Source organism: Psammomys obesus, unplaced genomic scaffold, assembly GCF_907164565.1.
Source record: "Psammomys obesus unplaced genomic scaffold, mPsaObe1.curated_primary_1811, whole genome shotgun sequence".
Taxonomy (NCBI): Eukaryota; Metazoa; Chordata; class Mammalia; order Rodentia; family Muridae; genus Psammomys; species Psammomys obesus.
In genome coordinates this window covers 45394834-45414435 of record NW_026585895.1, presented here as the reverse complement: position 1 = coordinate 45414435, position 19602 = coordinate 45394834, and the positions used below count along the sequence as shown (strand labels likewise).

The following is a 19602-nucleotide window of genomic DNA, read 5'->3' as shown; positions in this document are numbered from 1 at the left end:
GTGGGCCCAGGGCCCAGGGAGCCACCAGGCAGCTGTATTCTCCTTTCCTAATCTGGGATTTTAGCTGGGCCAGGAGTGAGAGCAGGCTTAGGCCTGACAGGGCTGAGGAGAGATGTTTCCAGCAAGGCACAGCCCAGCTTATGTCCAGCACTCGGTTCCCAGGAGTCAGTGCCCTTGTCCTGACATGTTCCAGGACTCTATCCAGAAGCAGCTCCATTGTGGACAGAGCTTCAGTATGCCACCTGGGCCTGCTGCACAGGTAGAGGCCTGCCGAGGCCTACATTTGCTGAGTTCTCACTCCAGAACTGATAGGGCTTCTAGTCTTTGGGTGGGCATTAACTCTGGAGACATTGTTCATGTTTTGGTTTGTTTGTTTGTTTGTTTGTTTGTTTGTTTGTTTGTTTGTTTTTTTCCCCTGTCCCAGGCCTGGTATGGAACCCCCATGCATTTCTTCTTTCCCCTTAAATTCACTAAAAAAAATTTTCAAATTAAAAAAAAAAATAACTTTTTTTTTTTTTTTTTTGAGACATCCTGGGCATATAGGCTGCTGAGAGGAAGTAAGGAAGTTGAGTGGTTAGGGAATGAACAGGAACAGCTTGGGAAATGGTAGAAAGATAGCCTATCCTGGAACTGTTTTCACTCATCTCCCAGCCCCTGCATTAAAGGTGGTTTAAGTAAAGAGAGATAGCATGGTCACAAAGTGACTGACGCCAATTTCTGGAACTGACTTGTCCTCACGAACTCCCCCACAATGCCCCATTTGACTTTAGAGTGACTCCTTGTGAGCGTTGTCCAGTACTCTAGGGATGGATGGGAAACAGGTCTAGTGAGTTGAGTGGCGGAGGCACCGAAAGCTGCATTTTGCATCGGGTGGAGATGTTGGTTTGCTGCTACAGCTGGCATCTAATGCTCAGCGCTCTCAGTCTTGCCGCCCGCCCGATGGCATTTCTGTAGTGGCCTTCACATTGGTGTGTTTACTCCAGGGCTCACTTACTACCTGTCTGCCCTGTTACCCAGTAGTGCAGGTGCTGCTCCTCCATCTGGCTTTCCAGAGTATCTTATTTTATGTGCGTGTTTTTTGTACATGTATATGTGGTCACCACATGTGCCTGGTGCCCACGGAGGTCTGCAGAGGGCACTGGGTCCCCCAAAACTGAAGTGGCAGATGGGTGTGAGTGCTGGGAATTGAGCCCAGGTCCTGTGGAAGAGCAGCCAGTGTTCTTAACCTCTGAGGGATCTCCGCTGCCCCTCTGTCAAGTGTTTAAAGGATCTCCCAGGCCTGCCTCCGTCCTTCCACTGCCCCATTTGGAGACAGCCTGCCTGACCTGCAGCTGGCTTCTCCAGGTCCCAGCTGTGCCCTGGGGCCACACATAACATCTTTCTCTGTCCCCTTTGAGGTGTGAAGGGTGACCTTGAGCCCCCTTACTCAACAGTCTTACTGTAAGCCCACCGCACCCATAGCCTGTGAGCCCACTCCTGGTCAAGTGAGCTTTTCAGTTGTCACAAGTTTTGTGTTTCGTTTTGGGCCCCCTCATTCATTGAAATAATGGGGAATTTGCCCAACTTCTGTGTCTTTAACCTTTTAAGAGAAAAAGATTAGAGTTGAAAAACAGCTTGTGTGCTGGCGGAAAAACTGTCGGATAAGGCTGTGCCCCAGGAGCCAGACAATGTCTCCTTGTTCCTGCTTCTGGGCCTCACAATCAGCTGCTGTTGTGCTGGCTCTGCCTCCAGCAGCGGCTCTCCCTTGCCCATGCCTACATTTCCTGGGCCCTGGAAGGAGTGGGTCACAAAGAGCAGTCAGCCCTGCTTGGTCCTTGCCCTCCCTAGTCCCAGATAGCTTCTATGAGGCGATGGAAAGGCCAGGCTGAGGCTGAGGCATGTGCTCGCAGACTCACCGTGGATTTCTCTGAGCTGTGGTGGGCTCTTTCACTGTTGCTTGCTACTATAAGATCTCAAGCAGGTTATTTTTCTTAGAAAGGGTGCTGTGCCTCAGTCCTGATAGGACTGTGGTGAGAGTTAGGGGAAGGAGACAGGTAGACACTGTGGAGTAGGGTGCAGGCAGCATGGATGTGGGCTGTTATCCTGGAGAGACAGGGACAGCATGGGCTGGGCTTTGAAATGAGAAGATTTTGTTAGACATGAAGGAAGGGTAGTAGCAGATGTCTTGGTCCTTAGCCAAGGTGATTTTTGATGCACATTTGGCTACTAGCTTGGGAACTGTGGCGCTTGATTAGCACAGGGCCTCTGAGAGGAGAGTGGAGGAAATGGAGTGAGCCATACTATGCAGAAGAGCAAATTCAGTGCAAAGTTCCAGGTGGGGATGCCATTGAGTCACTCCCTTCCTTCCTGCAGGTTTGTATGCACTGGTCAGACCTGCTCTCAGGAGTGGAATTTAGTGTAGATCTTACTAGCCGGTGGTTTGGCTGGCCCAGGAACTACTGAGGATCTACTTCCCAGGAAGTGTGTGACTCCATTCTGTGGAGTATATGTGTCAGGGCTGTGGTTTCAAGGAGCTACTGTGGAGCTAGAACCTGCTGTGTTTGAAAAGGTCTTAGGTGGACCAGGTGGATGGACCAAAGTACTGCCACAGAAGATACAGTGAGCCCCATAGGGTCCTCTCTGGTATAAAGTATGGGGTTGGGGGCCTTCAGGCCAAATTCAGGAATCAGCTTTGAACAGGCAGTGAGTACCTTGATCACTCACTTTTGAATCATCTTTGTCACTTCTCCTAGGGAATGGTCCCTTCAGTATCTGAACTCAGGAGGTCTGTTCTTTTCCTCGCTGACCTGACCTCCATCAGATATGGTTGAACTTGGCTGCTGGGGTGGGGTCTTGGAGCCTTTGGCCCAAGAACTCTGAAGCTCTGAACACTGGGGCTAAGAAAAACCCAGTCTACCCACAAGGAGTTTGTACTGGGTGAAGGGACAACAATGTGATAAGTTTCCAACATGGCCTGGCAAATGTCCCTGCTTATTTGGAGGATCTGGGCATTAAAAACTTGATGGAAGAAAGGGTTTGATGCTGGGTGTTGAGTTTGGTTGAACCGAGGCAAGGTAGTGAAGTTGCTAGAGCCTGCTGAGGGAAGGGGGGGTCACCCCAGCAGGCCGGCCACTGAGCAGTGGGCCTGGCCAGGGGGACTCCAGCCAGCAGGGAGGAAGGGAGTGAGGGACCAGGGCTGGACCTGAATCTGTGGTCTTTAGGGGACACCCTCAACCTCCATTGCAACTCAGTGACCTAGGAAGTGAGTGCCTGTCTCCAAATCCTGTTCTTTCTTGGTGTGTGTTCAGTCCTGTTGTTCTCTGCTTAGGGCAAGAATCCCTCCTTTCCCGGATAAGGAAGTGAACCCAAAGAACACTGGAAGGATGGGCATCTGGGCCTTAGTTTCTTTTGTTGGCTGAGGCAATCTCTTGGGCTTTTGAAGCATCTATGAGGTGATATATGTGATGTTAAGCCAAGGGTTAAGCCTTTCCCCAGGTACTGGCTGTTTTCTGCTGAGGGCAGGCATGTGGCTTAAGACCTGGGCCTGTCATGGACATGTGACCCAGTTTCTCTTGAGTACAGTGTAGTCGCACTGTATTAGTCTTGTTGCTGTGAGATGTTTAGACCTGGAGTTGGTCCCCAGGTAGAGGACCCAGCAGGAGGCATTCACTGTGAGCTCCAGTGTCTACAGAGGACAGGGAAGGAAGCCATCGTAAGACTGAGCTAGATGGCCATGCAACTGGCTGCTTTCCCTGCTTCACCCAGCCTTGGTCAACCAGGAGTGGGGAGTGGCAGAGACACATTGCAGCCAAGGACAGGACTGAGCAGGTTTCGAGCAGGAAGCCTCTGGCAGATCAAGCAACTTCCTGAGCCCACCTCCCCCTTCTGTACAGTAGGTGGGTAGGTGAAGCTCTTGGTAGGGCATGTGCAGCTTGAACAGGTTTGTTGTCCAGCCTGTGCTAGTGGGGCTTACTTAAGAAACACTCTCACCTGGGAGTAGAATGGGAGCCAGGCCGGCCGGTGCCTGCTTACCTCCTTCCTCCTGAGCATTCCAGTAGGAACGCTGTGCCCTTGGGGCCATGGTAATTTGGGGTGCTCATCTCCTCCCTGCCTCAGACCAGCTTCTTGATCAGCCTGGCATGTCAGAGGCTGGAGGAGAGAGAAGTGACCTAACCGTGTGTGTGACTGGAAGGCATGGTTGGGTAAAGACTGATGGAGCAGGCGTCCAGGGGTGCTGCAGACAGGTCAGGGCTGGCTTCCTGGAGAGGTGGCTCTTAAGCCTTGAGGTGGCCCTGCTGGATCTAGGATATGACCAAATGACCATTTCCCATACTAAATTCTATCCATTGTACCAACTGTCTCTAAAGGCATGCCCTAGTTGGTTGCACAGATGAGCTGCTTCTAGGCCTGTATGAAATAAGGCCAGAGATTAGCATGTGTCAGGAACCTGGAGATGAAAGGGATGACAGACTGACTCCCAGTGCAGAGGGAAGGAAGTACAGATGCATAGCATTATCCTTCAAGTCTCGCCACCACAACCAGGGCTCTGCTCCCAGGGAGACCTGGAAGTGTAACCTCTGCTCCAGGCTTCCCTCATAGGCGTGAGGAAACAGGCAAGCCAGGACTGCTGAGCTGTAGCCATTTGAATTGGGCTAGTCTAGAAACCTTCAGGGCTCTGAGCTTCCCTTCAGCCTGGTTTCCCAGGAATCTTCCCAGGGAGGCTCAGGCCAGCTGGAGCATGTCTGGAACAGCATGGGGAAGAAGAGAGGGAGGTAAAGGCTTTGCAACCACTGGATCTAGTCCTTTTTTTGGGGGAGGGGGGAGTGTCTGGCCTGTTGGGCTTTTTGGGCTCTAGGTTCATTTGATCAGGCCCCAGGGTAATAAATCATACCTCATACTCCTATCCCTAGCTAGAGGGTGACCCCAGCTCTCCAGCTCCTCCCCTTTGCTGACCTTACATCTGGCTCTTAGCTGGGTTAGAAAGCACCCTGATTTCACCGGTTACAGGAACCGGCTGTCAGACCAAATGGGTGGCAGGGCTCAGCTCTCCTGTAGGCTGCATGACTTCCCCAGCATTTAGGAGGGTGGGTGGATTGTGTGGTAGGCTGCTCACTTACACAGTGGTCAGTGCTGAGGTGGGGAGGGGTAGAGTGTGGGAGCCAGGATTCAGGTCTAGAGGAAAGCCTGTCTATACAGCTAGAATGGTGTGGAAGGGCAGATGGGCCACGGTTTACCTTTGTAATGAGGCATCCCAGGAGAGGATGACAGGAGGGACCTGTTTGGTCCAGGACAGGAACAAATGCCTATTTTTCTCCCCTGAGCCACAGTTGCCTTCACAGGCATGTGCTGATGGGCTACAGGAGGCCAGCACCCCCTGGTCCTGAGTGGTAGGCTGTGGCAGGCTGATCCAGGCATACCCACTGCTGGACAGCTAGTGGCCTAGGCCTAGTGAAGTCACACCCCAAGGGAAATGCTGAAGGAACATGAACAGGCTTCTGGCCAGCTTTAACCTGCTCCCTTCTGGTTCTGCCCATCTCCTTAGCACGCTCGCAGGCCCCGTTTGTACTAGGTTGGAGAGGCACTGTGGAAAGGCTGAGTGGGTCTCCTGGGGCTTCCTGGGTGGCTCTTCATGCAAGGGGTTGGGGAAATGGAGATGGCTTACCTGGGGCTGAGGTCCCAGCCTATCAGAGCCAGTGTGAGCCTGTCTTTACTTGGTTACCAGGTAGCACTTTTGTGTCTTGTGTCAAGGCCTGTGTTGGGGCTCACTGTCTGTAACTTGGGTATACAGACCTCAACTTAGTGTCTGGTTTATAGAGCAGGTAGAAAACTGAGGTCCCTGCCACCCAGAGGCTGCGGGAGCTCCCCTGCCTTGTGTAGTGCTGGCAGGATGGAGCACTGCACGAGAGAGGGCTTTGCTGGCAGTGATGTTCTTGATGAAAGCTAGGACAAAAATCAGGGCAGAGGACAGGGTAGGAAAGGCTCCGGAAGACTACAAGGTCAGAGATCGTTCCTGCAGGTTTGTGGGGCCACTGCAGAGCCAGGCCAGATCCTGTGCCGAACCCAAGTGGACAAAGGATCCTCAGCAGTTTTCTCTCTTACGAAGGAATGTATTCAGACTCCAGTGTGGTGGGAAAGGGGGTGTACCAGTCCTCTAGACCTGCCTGTTGCAGGACTGAGACTGGGGTTTGGGAGGAAGGGTTTTCCTGGGGAGCAGTGGGGGTAGAAGCAAGACAACTTGGCAAGGGGATAGATGGAGGCCTGTTTGGTGCAGATATTGTCAGACCTTGTGTGACAGCCTTATTGCCCACCACCACAGGTCCCATCTGATGCCAAGGCTGAAGGAGTCTCGGTCACACGAGTCCCTGCTCAGCCCCAGCAGTGCAGTGGAGGCGCTGGACCTCAGCATGGAGGAGGAGGTGGTCATCAAGCCTGTTCACAGCAGCATCCTGGGGCAGGACTACTGCTTTGAGGTGAGTGCCTCCTGAGGCTCTGTCCTGGTCCACTTGGCCAGGCTCGCTCCTGCAGTGCTCTGCGGCCCCAACAGTGTACAGGTTTTTGAGAACAGTCTGGAATTTGCTCCAAGTTTCATACTGTCCTGTTCCTCTGTTTATAGGAAGGTTTGTATCTTAACCTCACCCCAATAAGCATACTCAGGGAACCCCCTGGGAGAGGAGTGAGCCTAGTAATGACAAGCCAGTTGGGCCTACTGTGGCATCCTCTTGGTGTCTGCCATACTCTGTGCCACTGTAGTCTTCTGGGTTAAGATCAAGCCAAGTCAGACTGGGTCTGGACTCAGGTGTCGATGCCCGGGACAGGCTGAGAGGGTTGGGACTGTCTTCTTGTCTCAGCAGAGGCAGCTACAGAATGATCATACCTTCTAGTGGCTGTATATGGGTCTGGTTTGTTCAGTGGAGCCTGCATTTTTCTGGAAGCAGCAGGGTCATTCTGGCCAAATTCCTCACACCAGGAAAACATTGGGATGGCAAATAGGAAATGAACAGGACTCATACCAGCAGGGGAGGGTGAAGGTCTTACGCCTGGCCCACCCCGGAAAGTCAGCTCTCTTTTCTCTAGACCAGCACACTGTTAGGTCTCTATGATCATCATTGTCACTGTTGACAAACAAAAGGGAACTCCCAGAGGGGTCAGTTTAGGACTAAGCCTACCTTTGCTGGTCTCCTGAGATGCTGGGATCTGCCTGTAGGGAGCCTATGCTTGATTAAGTATGCACTCTGACTCTAACAGGGTACCCCACTCTGTCTCTGTTGAGGAGAGGGAGGGGATAGTGAGAAAGCTGCTTTCCTATTGGACAGGAGTGAGGTGGGGCAGGGAAGAGGAAGCAGCCCTAAAGCCCATAACAGAAGCCTGGCTACTTCCTCACTGCTGACCTCAGGGCCACAGTGGGAGTCAGTGCCACCTGTGGCTCATGAGTTTCCAGGCATCAACTCCTTGCCTCTTCCTGTGGCTGCTATGCAGCCATGGTGGCCTTGGGCTTTCCCTAGCTGTTTGTTCAGCCCTGTGGCGGTTCCTTCCCTATAACACCATCTTGTTTGCCCCAATAGGTGACAACATCCTCAGGAAGCAAGTGCTTCTCCTGCCGGTCAGCAGCTGAACGAGATAAGTGGATGGAGAACCTGCGGCGAGCAGTGCACCCCAACAAGGTAGGCCTGTGTCCACTCCGCAGGCATGAGGGAACAAGGCATGAATCCTGAGTAGGGGCAGAGCCAAGTGGACCTGGAAGGAGTTGGAGTCGCTGAGCTATCACAGCTGTTAGGTGCTTCTTCCCAACACTACACCAAGGAGGAACCTGGGCCATAGAGCTGGGTTTCCTGTTAGAAGTCGGGTCCTGTGTCCTGCCCAGAACCACTTCCTCCTAGCCAGCTGTGGCTCATTTGTTCAGACATTCACACCCTTCTCCATAGGGGCGCCCTTTGGTATCCTCTTGTGCTGTACTGTCCCTGGTCTCTTCCATCTGATTGACCCTAACTGTAATCACTTCCTTTGTCTTCCCAGAGGATTTGTAGATCTGAATTAAGTCCTGTTACCATGACATCATTAAAGAAGTGGTCTTAGCAAGAGTCACCTGTTAAGTTGCTTTATGGACCAGGAGACCCGGGAACTGGTGCCCCAGCCTATAAGGGGCGAGGCACTGTGCTGTCTCCCTTCTCCCAGCTCACTCTGGGGCAGGGCTGCCTTAGTACTGTTTTCTAGGAGGGCAAGCCTGGGCCTAGGTACCTGATGTGGGTGAACTAGCTAGTGATAAGCAGGGCAGACTAGATGAAGCCATGTCTGCAGGTGTCTCTACTGTCCCTACCTGTACATTGCACTACTCAGTTTCTCCCAAAGCTCTGAGTACGCCTAGGTTCTGGGCTGGCCAAGTAGATAACAGCCCCAACTGACCACCCCAGACCCCTCTTATGCAGGACAACAGCCGGCGTGTGGAGCACATCCTGAAGCTCTGGGTGATTGAGGCCAAGGATCTGCCGGCCAAGAAGAAGTATCTGTGCGAACTGTGCCTGGACGATGTACTGTATGCCCGTACCACAGGCAAGCTCAAGACGGATAATGTCTTCTGGGGAGAGCACTTTGAGTTCCACAACCTGCCGCCTCTGCGCACGGTCACTGTCCACCTGTACCGGGAGACTGACAAGAAGAAGAAAAAGGAACGCAACAGCTACCTGGGCCTGGTGAGCCTGCCTGCTGCCTCTGTGGCTGGACGGCAGTTCGTGGAGAAGTGGTACCCAGTGGTGACACCCAACCCCAAGGGTGGCAAAGGCCCTGGACCCATGATCCGAATCAAGGCACGCTACCAGACCATCACCATCTTACCCATGGAGATGTACAAGGAGTTTGCTGAGCACATCACTAACCACTACCTGGGGCTATGCGCAGCACTTGAGCCCATCCTCAGTGCCAAGACCAAGGAGGAGATGGCGTCCGCCCTGGTGCATATCCTGCAGAGCACAGGCAAGGTGAAGGTGAGTGTGGTCTCCACTGCTGAAAGACTGCTGACGGACACCGGGCTGTCTGTCCTTGCTGGATCTGTGTGTTCCGTAATGTGCTGCATTTGGATGGACTTGGGGATACTCACTGCAATCAGATGGGCTCCCTAAAATTAAGCACTGTGCTATGAGTTGGAGGGAACTTTGTATTCTGCCAGGAGCAGTGCTGAGCCCTGAAGATGTGCAGCGCAGTGAACGGACCAGTACTAGTAGTGCAGAGTGGGCCTCCCCTGCTGTGCTCAGTGTGTATGTACCCTGACCCTTCTAGCACTTGAGCCCAAACCCACAAACCCAGTAGGATATCAGTTGACAGGTATCTCCAACAGGTGAGCAACCTTTATAGCTCTGGCCTCAACCCACTCCTTCACACATAGGCTTTTACACACAGGTGTATGTGCACGCATGCACACCCTTGCTGAGTGTGGACAGCCAGTCCTGGCCCTGGTGCCTTGCAGAAATAGGGATCAGAGAGCCATGCAGGTAGGCACTGCTTCAGGGCTAGAGGGGCCCAGCTCCACCTTGCAAAGCCTGCCACTCTGAATATGCTCTAGAAAGGACACACCTTGGCTCCATCCACCTGGTTCAGAGGAAAGAATGTCTCCAGAAGGCACACGTCTCTATAGCACATGGTTCTACAGGCTTTGCTGTTGTGTGAGATACTTCCCAGTTACCATTCACTCTCCTTTGGGGTTTGCTAGCCACAGTGATTCGGGGGGGTGGGGGACAACGACGACAACACTGCTTGAGCTGTCCTAGCGCCTGCACTGTAGGAGAGTTGAGGTACCAGGTGAGAAATGATAACGTTTGAGAACTAATGGCTTATATGAGGATAAGGTCCACCCTGAGGTTATGTTCTGGTCCCTCAGCTTGCTGTGGTCAGGGAGGCCCCAAAAGGGAACTGAGCTCAGTGGTATAAGCCTCCATGAGCCCTTGATCAACTCTCATCTTTTCCTGGGAGCCATGGCAGAAGATGGGGAGCAGGCATAGGGGGCTATGGTTGGAAGCCCCTCGTCCTCTGCCTCCTCCAGTGCCTGCTGGACTGACTGGTGCTGCAGAAGGGCAGGGAGGAGAAAGGACTTCCTTGCCATGACTGCATAGGGAGAGTGCTGCCTTCCTCCCTGTGGTCAGGACCCTCTTCCCCTTGTGCCTGCCTTCAGGCTGGATGGGTAGGTTGCTGGCTAGACCAACTCTTGAAGTCCTGCGTCGTTTTTGTTGTCTGGTTTTAAATTTCTCATTTATGTGTGCGGGTGCTTTGCTTTGCCTGCACATATGTTTGTGCACCCCATATATGCCTGGTTCCCACAGAGACCAGAAGAAGCTTTGGATCTCAGGGACTGGAGTTACAGACGAACTGTGAGCCACCATGTGGGTGCTGGGAATCAAAGCTGGATCTGAAGAGCAGCCAGTGTTGTTTAATTGTTGAGCCAGCTCTCTGGCCCATGCAGCCGCACTTTGGTTTGCTGGTCAGGAGTGGGCTAGGGGCCTGTGGAGAGGGTGAATTGGAAAGAAGGAATCCTTCCCTGCTGCTGAGTCTTTTTGGTTACTAGTCCCAAGGGCTGCTGCGCCTTGGGGAGCTGATGTATGAAGTAGCCAAGAGGCATACCAAGGATGAAGGGATAGAAAGTAACTGTTGTCTCTGAAACAATCCAGAACTGCCAGGTCATTCTTGAGCCAGAGACAATGCATGTTGAAGGCTACTTGTACAGTGAGGGTAGGCACTCTGCCCTCCCAAGGTGATAGTTGCACTCTGAGGGTCCCGAACCTGTGTCCCAGCACCTCCTGCCCTGCTCCAGGTCCTACTTGCCTAAGCTGTGTGCTTTTCCAATTCCCCTCCTACGGTTCTCCTCTCAATGAACTCTGTATGATCTTGGGGATATGGAGCCTTGGAGGGAATACCTGGTCCCAGATACCTGGCCTTGGGCAGGTTGTCTTTCTGGCCTTTCTTTCTCACCTCTGCTACCCAATTCTTAGGAGTCCTGTCTTACCCAATGCGGAGATCTAACCCTGTTACAGAAGTTGGGGAAGACGGAGGCTTTGCATAGGAGCCATGGTGGAGCTTCAGCGGTATACAGGGGTCCCTACTTCTGCACATTGTCTCTAAGATGTGGCTCCAGGGAGCCAACTGTAGCTTCCGCTTGGATCCACCTATCTGATGGCCCTTCCTTTTGCTGGCCCATTTGGCCTTATGGATCTAGGTCTTAATTCTGTATGTAAAAGGATCCCCAAACATTGGCACATTGGAATGAGGAGTTTCCAGAGCTCCAGAAGCCCTGGCCTATGCTGGGCTGTTGTGCCTCTTTCCCCTCCCCCAGGTCACAGATTGGCTTTGGGCGTGGCTGAGCTCCTATGCCAGTGCTTTCCCATCATCTGATGATGTGTAGTCTGCCGTCCAAGCCAGTCTGCAGTGTCCGAGACAGTGATGGTTCTGCCACCACAGCAGCTCAGCCCAGATTTCACTCTGCTCCCTTCCTGCCTCCCTAGGACTTCCTAACAGACCTGATGATGTCAGAGGTGGACCGCTGTGGGGACAATGAGCACCTCATCTTCCGGGAGAACACTCTGGCCACCAAGGCCATCGAGGAATACCTCAAACTTGTGGGTCAGAAGTACCTGCAGGATGCCCTAGGTAGTGGGGACATTCCTGGGCCAGCAGGTGGCAAGGGCTGGGGCAGTGCTTACCAGACCCTCACTGCCTTCTCCATGCTCACCCAACCACAGGTGAGTTCATCAAAGCACTGTATGAGTCAGACGAAAATTGTGAAGTGGACCCGAGTAAGTGCTCAGCTGCTGACCTCCCTGAGCACCAGGGCAACCTCAAGATGTGCTGCGAGCTGGCCTTCTGCAAGATCATCAACTCCTACTGGTTAGTGCTGCCTGCTGGGAGCTGTGTGCTCCGTTGGGGCCTAGGCTTTCCCGTCCTTCATTTTCCCTGTCCTCTTTTCTGTCAGGACGCTCCCACCCTTGCCCCTTGGTGCCAAGCAGCTGACGGCACTGGGTCGCTGGAGGGCCCGCTTTCTGTCATGGCCCTTTTTGAGTTCTTAAATACAGGAAAGCACTCTAGAATATCTGCAAGACATGTTATTGGTGTCGAGCGCACACACAGGGAATGGCAGTTAATCTGCACCTATGACTGGTGAGCACTCGGCCTGTGTAGAGGTCAGTGCCAGTGCAGTGGTGCAGCACAGAGCTAGAGTCATTTTTCCTGGCGCCTACTCCACGGCTCCCCACCTGTCTCCCTGGAGGCTATCCCACTTGAATCAGTTGAGCAGAGGTATGTACAAATGCCTCCTCACTAGCTAGGCCTCTGGCTCAGACTAGGCAACAAAGAAGAAAGGGGTGGCATTACAGCAGGGTAGGCTACTCATACTGGGCCACAGTTGGAATTGGGATTCATCCCAGGGAAACTTCACAGAGGCCAGTTTCCCAGGCACCTGCTTGCTTCTGAGGTGCATGTATGACAACTAGCTGGCCTGCTGCTAAGTCTGGTTCTGGTTAAAATGTATGGGCCTGTCCCTGCAGGCCCTGCTGCTAGCCTGAGTACTGGGCTTGTTTCCACACGAGAGAACCCAGGTTGTAGCCTGTATCACCATCTTACCTCGGAGCTATGTTCGTCCTGTCCAAGCTGAGCCAAAGCCATACCTCCCACAATTGTTTAGTTCCTCCCGCATGCCATCTCCTTTGACTGTACAGTGTGGCCCTAAGGCTTTATACCTGCTCCTCTATGACGCTTCATGTCACTTAATCGTCTTTACCTTTGCAGCCAGAAACACCAGCTCAGAGCTGGCACAGTAGGTGTTTGCTGTTCCCAAAGGACAGGCAAAGGCAGGCCTCCTGGGTGAACAGTGGCCTTAGGAAGGTATCCCTGGCCAGTGCCCATTTTTCTAGGTCCCTGAGCCTATGTTACATGAGAATGCTCTCCTGGGGTAAGGGATAACAAAGCCTTGAGCACCCTTAGAATACACTTCCATCTTCCTGCTAAGCTGGACTCTCAGCCTTTGCCTCCATTCCATGAGGAAGACATTGTGTGGGTAGGAGTCTTTGTTTCTTCTTCTGTCATCTGGCAGGGGCTCCTCTCCTGGCCAAGGCCATCAGCAGGCATCATCCAGCTCAAGCACCAGGCCTGAGGACTGGCTGCCTTCACTTCCCTAGGCAGCCCAGCTAGTTCAGCCTCATTTGTTGCCACATGCCCTGCCTGCTGGGCTACTATGGGCTTGCAAGGCAAGTGAAGTAGGGACCATGTCGGGCTGTCAAGTTTAAAGATGGACATGAGAGCCTGGTTAGGCCTTCTATTTAAAGCACCCGAAACAAACCTGTTTCTACTTCTGGGCTCAGCACAGAGCCAGCAATGGACTAGGTCCCAGGAGCTCTGGGGTCTGGTTTGCTCCAGGATCAAAACCACCTAAAGCCTGGTGGGTCAGGGTACTCAGTGGAGCCAAGAACTCTGTGTTAGTACCTTCTTATGTGTTACCACAGGAAAGTTTATTTCTTTCCCCATCTAGTACATGAGAAGCTGTGTCTCACTAAGGGAGGGGACTCCCTCCTGCTCAGTCATTATGAGCTCTGTGGAAACACGGATTCCTGTGACATCATTCAGGCAGAGGGACGAGCCTCCATAGCCAGAAATGGGAACCCAAGGAAGAGCAGTGTCTGCCCTATGGTTTTCTACATGCTTCCAGACCCAGAGCCTATTGTCGGGGCAGAAAAATGTGTTTTCCCTGGGGAAGATGAGAGATACTACAGTGGCATTCTTGCTGCTGATCTTGGCACAGCCAGTTCTACCAGCCTCAGCTTAGCGCACGTGGACCCTTCGCTGAGAGGCCACCCTGTCTGGAGTCTCCTGCCTGATGAGCAGCCTCTCTGTCCACCCTGTGCTGGCTGTCTCCCTCAACTGTCTTAGATTGCCTGGCAACCCCGCCCAGTAGATGGTCATCTGTCTGGGCTGCAGAACCCTGAGTTCATGTAACCATTAGCATGGAGATGGGCTTGGAACTCAGGGTTTCCTGTGACTCAGAACCAGATCTGGCCATGTGCTGTCCTATCCTGGGCCCCTACCTGACTCCCAGGTCCATCTTTGTCTGTCCCTACTCAGTGTCTTCCCACGGGAGCTTAAAGAGGTGTTCGCGTCATGGCGGCAGGAGTGTAGCAGCCGTGGCCGGCCAGATATCAGTGAACGGCTCATCAGCGCCTCTCTCTTCCTGCGCTTCTTGTGCCCTGCCATCATGTCGCCCTCACTCTTCAACCTGCTTCAGGAGTATCCTGATGACCGCACGGCTCGAACCCTCACACTCATCGCCAAAGTCACCCAGAACCTGGCCAACTTTGCCAAGTGAGTGTTGTGGTCCCATGGGGTTGAAGTACGCAGGGATGGAGCTTGGGTGTGTCTGCCCTGACCTAGGCTAGAGTGGTAGGCTTTGCTTTTGTCCCTGGCACCCTCGGTTTCCTCACTTCAGAATAAAGCCTCCTCCACGTTCTCCTCCCAGCAATGCACATGCCGTTTTGGTGAGCTTCCTTGGATTGCAAAGGTGGGAAGACAAGATATTTTCCTTCTACTTTTTAAAATTAACATATTATCATAACATGCCATAAGGATTCTTGTCTGTCTTTTAACACCAGGCTCTACTTTGCAATGAATGGCTGATTTCCTGAGTAGCTGGGCACTTACTTGGGTTAATGCTGCCAAGATGATTGCCTATAAAGCACCTTCTGTTGTTTGGGGCTGCATTCTTCTTCTTTTTTTTTTTTTTTTTTAGACTTATTTGTTTTATGTGTGAATAGTTTGCCTGCATGTCTGTCTGTCTGTACACCACATGAATGCTTGGTGCCCATGGAGGTCAGAAGGGGGCCTCAGAACTCCTGGAACTGGATTAGGGATGGTTGTGAAGTACCATGTGGATGGTGGGAATTGGGTCCTCTGCAAGAGCAGCAAGTGCTCTCAAGTGTTGAGCCAACTCTCCAGCCCCCTTGGCTGACTTTTTAGAGACTGTAGATAAAGTGACAGAGCTGGGTAAGCTTGTCATTAATTCATAGTTGCAGATTGAGTCTTTTTCCAGACCTGTCTGTGTTGGGCCCTGTGATGAGTCAGCCAGGGAGGCAAGTGCAGTAGATGGAGGGATGGGGACCAAGATGCATGCCAGAGTGTCAGGAGAGTTGAGGCTTGTGTGGCTAAAAGATGGAAGGCCTCTCATTTAGCCCAGACAAGGAGCAGGGGCTACCGTGATGATAAGGGCCTGGTACCAGAGGAATCTAGGGCATCAAGACAAAGCCAGGAGAGACAGCCATGCAGGGGGCTACAGGAACCTGAAGGCCACATGGTGCAGATATGCACCACACAGCATGCCATTACCTCTTCCAGATCCTGAAGGCCATCCCTGAGCAATGTATATCTGGTAAGAAGAGTCTGAGGAGATGATAGCTATGCTTCAGGCAAAAAATGGCAGGCACTGGGGTGGAGCCCAGTGGCTGCCAGAACAGCATTAAGTGCCTAGATGATCATGTCGGCGGGCTTGTCATTTGGAGATGAAGGAGAGTTGGCAGCTGCCAAGTCTCTGGCTTGTCCGGTGGGTGATGGTGTCTTCATTTAAGATAGAAATTCAGAGGAGGGTGCCAGGCTTGGGGGTTGTTCCTGGTGACCCTCCAAAACTCAGTAGAGACCTGCCTGGGCCAAGTGGAGATCTGAAAAAGACCTGTGTACCGGGCTTTCAGATCTGGAGGAAAATAGGCTTTCAAATAGACCAAAAGGGGTAGTATGTAGAGGGAACAGAATAGTCTAGTGACTTCAGTTCCTGAAAAGGGTAGCGTGATTTTGGCTTTGGGAAGAGGGTCCTGCTGACTTGGAGTCTTGATTGGCAGTAGCCATGGTGAGGAAGGAGATGGGACCTGACTGATAAGGGTCGCTCACCTTGGCTGTCCTTCCTGTCCAGGTTTGGCAGCAAGGAGGAGTACATGTCTTTTATGAATCAGTTCCTGGAGCATGAGTGGACCAACATGCAGCGCTTCCTGCTGGAGATTTCCAACCCTGAGACCCTTTCCAACACGGCAGGCTTTGAGGGCTACATAGACCTGGGCCGGGAGCTCTCCAGCCTGCACTCTCTTCTCTGGGAGGCTGTCAGCCAGCTTGAACAGGTGCCTGTTGCCGGGGCTAGGTGGGCGTCCTCCAGGCTGGAGGGCTCACCTGCATGACCGATTACCATGGGGTGCCTTTGCTAGCAGGGATGTCTGGGCGAGTGCGAGCATAGGACAGATCCATTTGCTCTCGGTGCTGGGTCCAGCTCTACAGCTGCGCACTCAGCTCTCCTGGCCAAGTACATAGGAATGCTCGCTCCTTACCTGAGTGCTGCAAGAGATGGATCTGAAAATGTTCTTGCTCTTGGCTTAGTAGCTACTGAGAAGGAAAAGACACTCAAAGGATCCTCTCTGTCCACATTTCAGATCAGAATTTGGCAACCTCTGTAGAGCAAGAGCTTACAGCTCAGCAATAGCATGCTGAGCCTGCATGCACAAGGCCCTGAGTTTGGTCCCTAATTCAGCAAAGAAAAGAAAACTTGATCATTGCTACTGGTGGTCAGCAGACAGGATTTGTCCCTGCATACCTGACATTGCTTCAGTCACATGGCCCAAGCAGCCCTTCCACAGCCTGGAGTCCTGCTGATCCCCATTTGTCTGCAGCCCACTGTATCCTGCTGAGAACCTCTTCTTAACCCGCCTTGCTTTCCAGGGCTCTAAGGGGTCACTGACCCCAGGCTGATGCGCTGCCTCTTGTCTCATCCCTAGAGGTCATTACTCAGTGTACTTTGCCATGCAGTCTTATAAGCTCGTTCTCACACGCAGGCACAAGCCCATGTGGGCCTCTGTTTTGCAGTTTGTTTTTCAAGTGAGAACTTAGCTGTACATGGCTGTTGTACCCCTCACCCACTTTATGGGTGTCTTCCTACATCACGTCATCCAGTACCACCACTGGCCTTTTAGTACAACAGACTGTCCTGTAGTGGGAGCGCTGTTTACCTCACCAGTCCCCGCTCCTCACTGCCACTCTCGCTGTTGAAATTGCAGGGAGGCAGTTTTGCTCATGGCTTCCTTTCTCCCTGAGCCAGTGTCCCATGGGTCAATGTCCCATGGGTCTCAGAACCAGGCAGGAAGTATAGAAAGTGATCAGTGTTGTCACGCAAGTGGTAAGACTTTAAAGTGGAAGTGTTGCCTCCACAGCTCTGCTACAGGGATTGAGGGTTCTGACTTGCACAGCTTTCCACTGCAAAGGTGGCATCCATTCCCTTCAGCTCTGCCGAATCCTCTGCACATCTACACTGTGACAGGGAGCTGCAGAAGGGCCTAGGCACTGTCCTTTCTTGGGCCAGCACCCTGCGTCTGTTCCGTACCTGGCCTGTGACTACAGGCTCGGGTGTCGGGCTAGATCCACCGTTGGTTAAAGTAGGTAGTTGGAGGGGCTACCACAGATGCTCCTTGGGTAGCGAAGTGGAAGGGGTGCCACTCCAGTATTAGGGATAGATTTGTAGCACATTCCCAAACTGCCTGGGTCTGACTGGTGGGGTCCGGTGCTCTGCATTTTGTGACATAGGTGACGGCAGTCTTTATCCATTTTTGCAGAGCATTGTGTCCAAACTGGGACCCCTGCCTCGTATCCTGAGGGATGTCCACACAGCACTGAGCACTCCAGGCAGTGGGCAGCTCCCTGGCGCCAACGACCTGGCTTCCACACCAGGCTCTGGCAGCAGCAGCGTCTCAGCCGGGCTACAGAAGATGGTGATTGAGAACGATCTCTCTGGGTAAGAGCTGCCAGCTGTGCTGGGTGGAGTGAGTTGTGCATACAGACTAGGCACAGTTTAGCTGTGGTGTCATGGAAGGAAATGATGCCCATACAAGCACTCTTGAGAAGCCAAACGAGACCCAGAGTGTGTGGGGTGAGCTTAAGGGATGAGCTTGCCATTTGGGATAAATCACAGGCTTCCTGGAGGAGGATTCGTTAGTGCTTTTTGGAAAAGAATGTCTAGGAAAGACATTCTTGGGTTGGCCACAAGCGGAGAGCTAAGAAAGCCTGTGTTTAGGGATAATTACTGACCCCAAATCCTAGAGATGTTTCCACAGGACCTGTGCTTGTTAATACCTTCTTAGCCCGGCGTGGTGGCACATGCCTAAAATCCCAGCACTCAGGGAGGCAGGTGGATCTCTGAGTTTGAGGCCAGCCTCGTCTATAGAGCGAATCCAGGACAGCTAAGGCTGCACAGAGAAATCCTGTCTTTAAGAACAAAAAAAAACCTTCTTGCTGTGTGGTGCAGTGTACCATTAATGCCAGTACTTGGGAGGCAGGGACAAGTGGATTGCTATGAGTTTGAAACCAGCCTGAGTTCTAGGATAGTCAGAATGAGTTCTAGGATAGTCAGAGCTATGTAGAGAGAGACCTTGTAGGTAGGTAGGTAGGTAGATAGGTAGGTAGGTAGGTAGCTTCCATTCTTGTATTTCTAGAACTTTAGAAAATTGCAAGCAAAGAATTCCAGCACTCACTCAGGAGGCAGAGACAGCCAGATCTCTTTTAGTTCTAGGACAGCCTGGTCTACAAAGTGAGTTCAGGACAGCCAGGGCTACACAGAGAAACCAAAAAAAAAGAAAGAAAGAGAAAGGAAGGAGGGGAGGGAGGGAGAGAGAGAGGAAGGAAGGAAGGAAGGAAGGAAGGAAGGAAGGAAGGAAGGAAGGAAGGAAGGAAGGAAGGAAGGAAGAAAGAAAGAAAGAAAGAAAGAAAGAAAGAAAGAAAGGAAAGAAAGAAAGGAAAGAAAGAAAGAAAAGGAGAGAAAGAAAGAAGGCAGGAAAGGAAGGAAGAAAGAAAGAAATCTCCTGATTGGCTTTGAGGTTCCTAGTTCCAGCTTCACTGAACTCTGGACACAGTCACTCTGTGAACCTTAAGCAGTAGAAAGGGGGTGGGGGGACTTAAGGCAGAGGCAGCCGTTTTGTCAAGAAGCATGCTGTTGGTCAGACTGCATGCTCCGCTCCTCTCTGCCCTGCTTCCCACCAAGGCATGGGGACCACTCATGAGGAAGGCTGGAGCAGAACAGGAGAGAGGCTTGTTGTGGGTGGGAGCAGCCTCAGCTTTGAAGCCCTGGAGACAGTGAGAGCCAGGCCTTGGGGGTGTGGATTGAAGAGGTGTGACCTTGAGCCACTGCCCTTAACCTGCCAAGTGAGGAAGAAACTCTAGGCTAGACTGGAGTTCAGTTCAACACACCTGAGAGGCCACAAAGCTGCCTGGTATATGGGCCAAGGGGACCTGCATGCACATGCTGCCCCGACGTCTAGCTTTTCTTACTTGGTCTGCTGCTCTTGTCCAGCCCTTCCTGCCCCAAGTGCCCTGGCCCTGAGTGGCTGTACTGTCTGGAGGCTGTTCGCCTGCCATCCAGTTGATTGTGGCACATCAGGCTCCCCCATCCCTGCTGCTGCTCACCCACTTAGAGCCCTGTTTGCTTGGTGCCTTCTCTCCTACACGGGCCCCCTGACACCTCCACAGCCATCCTTGATGTCTGGGGAGGTTCAGGGCTAAGCTGCAGACAAGGTTGAAGTGAGGAGGTAGTCAGGGCCTTAATAGAGTAAGGGAGGCTATGGCCTGCAGCACAGATGCAGA

At 52.5% G+C, this 19602-nt stretch overlaps 1 protein-coding gene across 8 annotated transcripts in view; it reads left to right on the top strand.

The window, feature by feature from the left end:
* Dab2ip (DAB2 interacting protein) overlaps positions 1–19602 on the top strand; it is a 149887-nt gene that overhangs the window by 118953 nt on the left and 11332 nt on the right. For 6 of the 8 annotated variants that reach the window (XM_055599889.1, XM_055599887.1, XM_055599888.1 and 3 more), the window contains 8 exons: positions 6296–6449; positions 7542–7640; positions 8388–8957; positions 11463–11607; positions 11700–11844; positions 14071–14307; positions 15902–16103; positions 17583–17761. In XM_055599889.1, coding sequence (XP_055455864.1) covers positions 6296–6449; positions 7542–7640; positions 8388–8957; positions 11463–11607; positions 11700–11844; positions 14071–14307; positions 15902–16103; positions 17583–17761 — 1731 coding nt within the window. The remainder of the gene's footprint in view (positions 1–6295; positions 6450–7541; positions 7641–8387; positions 8958–11462; positions 11608–11699; positions 11845–14070; positions 14308–15901; positions 16104–17582; positions 17762–19602) is intronic. The other 2 variants (XM_055599886.1, XM_055599892.1) reach the window with 1 other exon arrangement.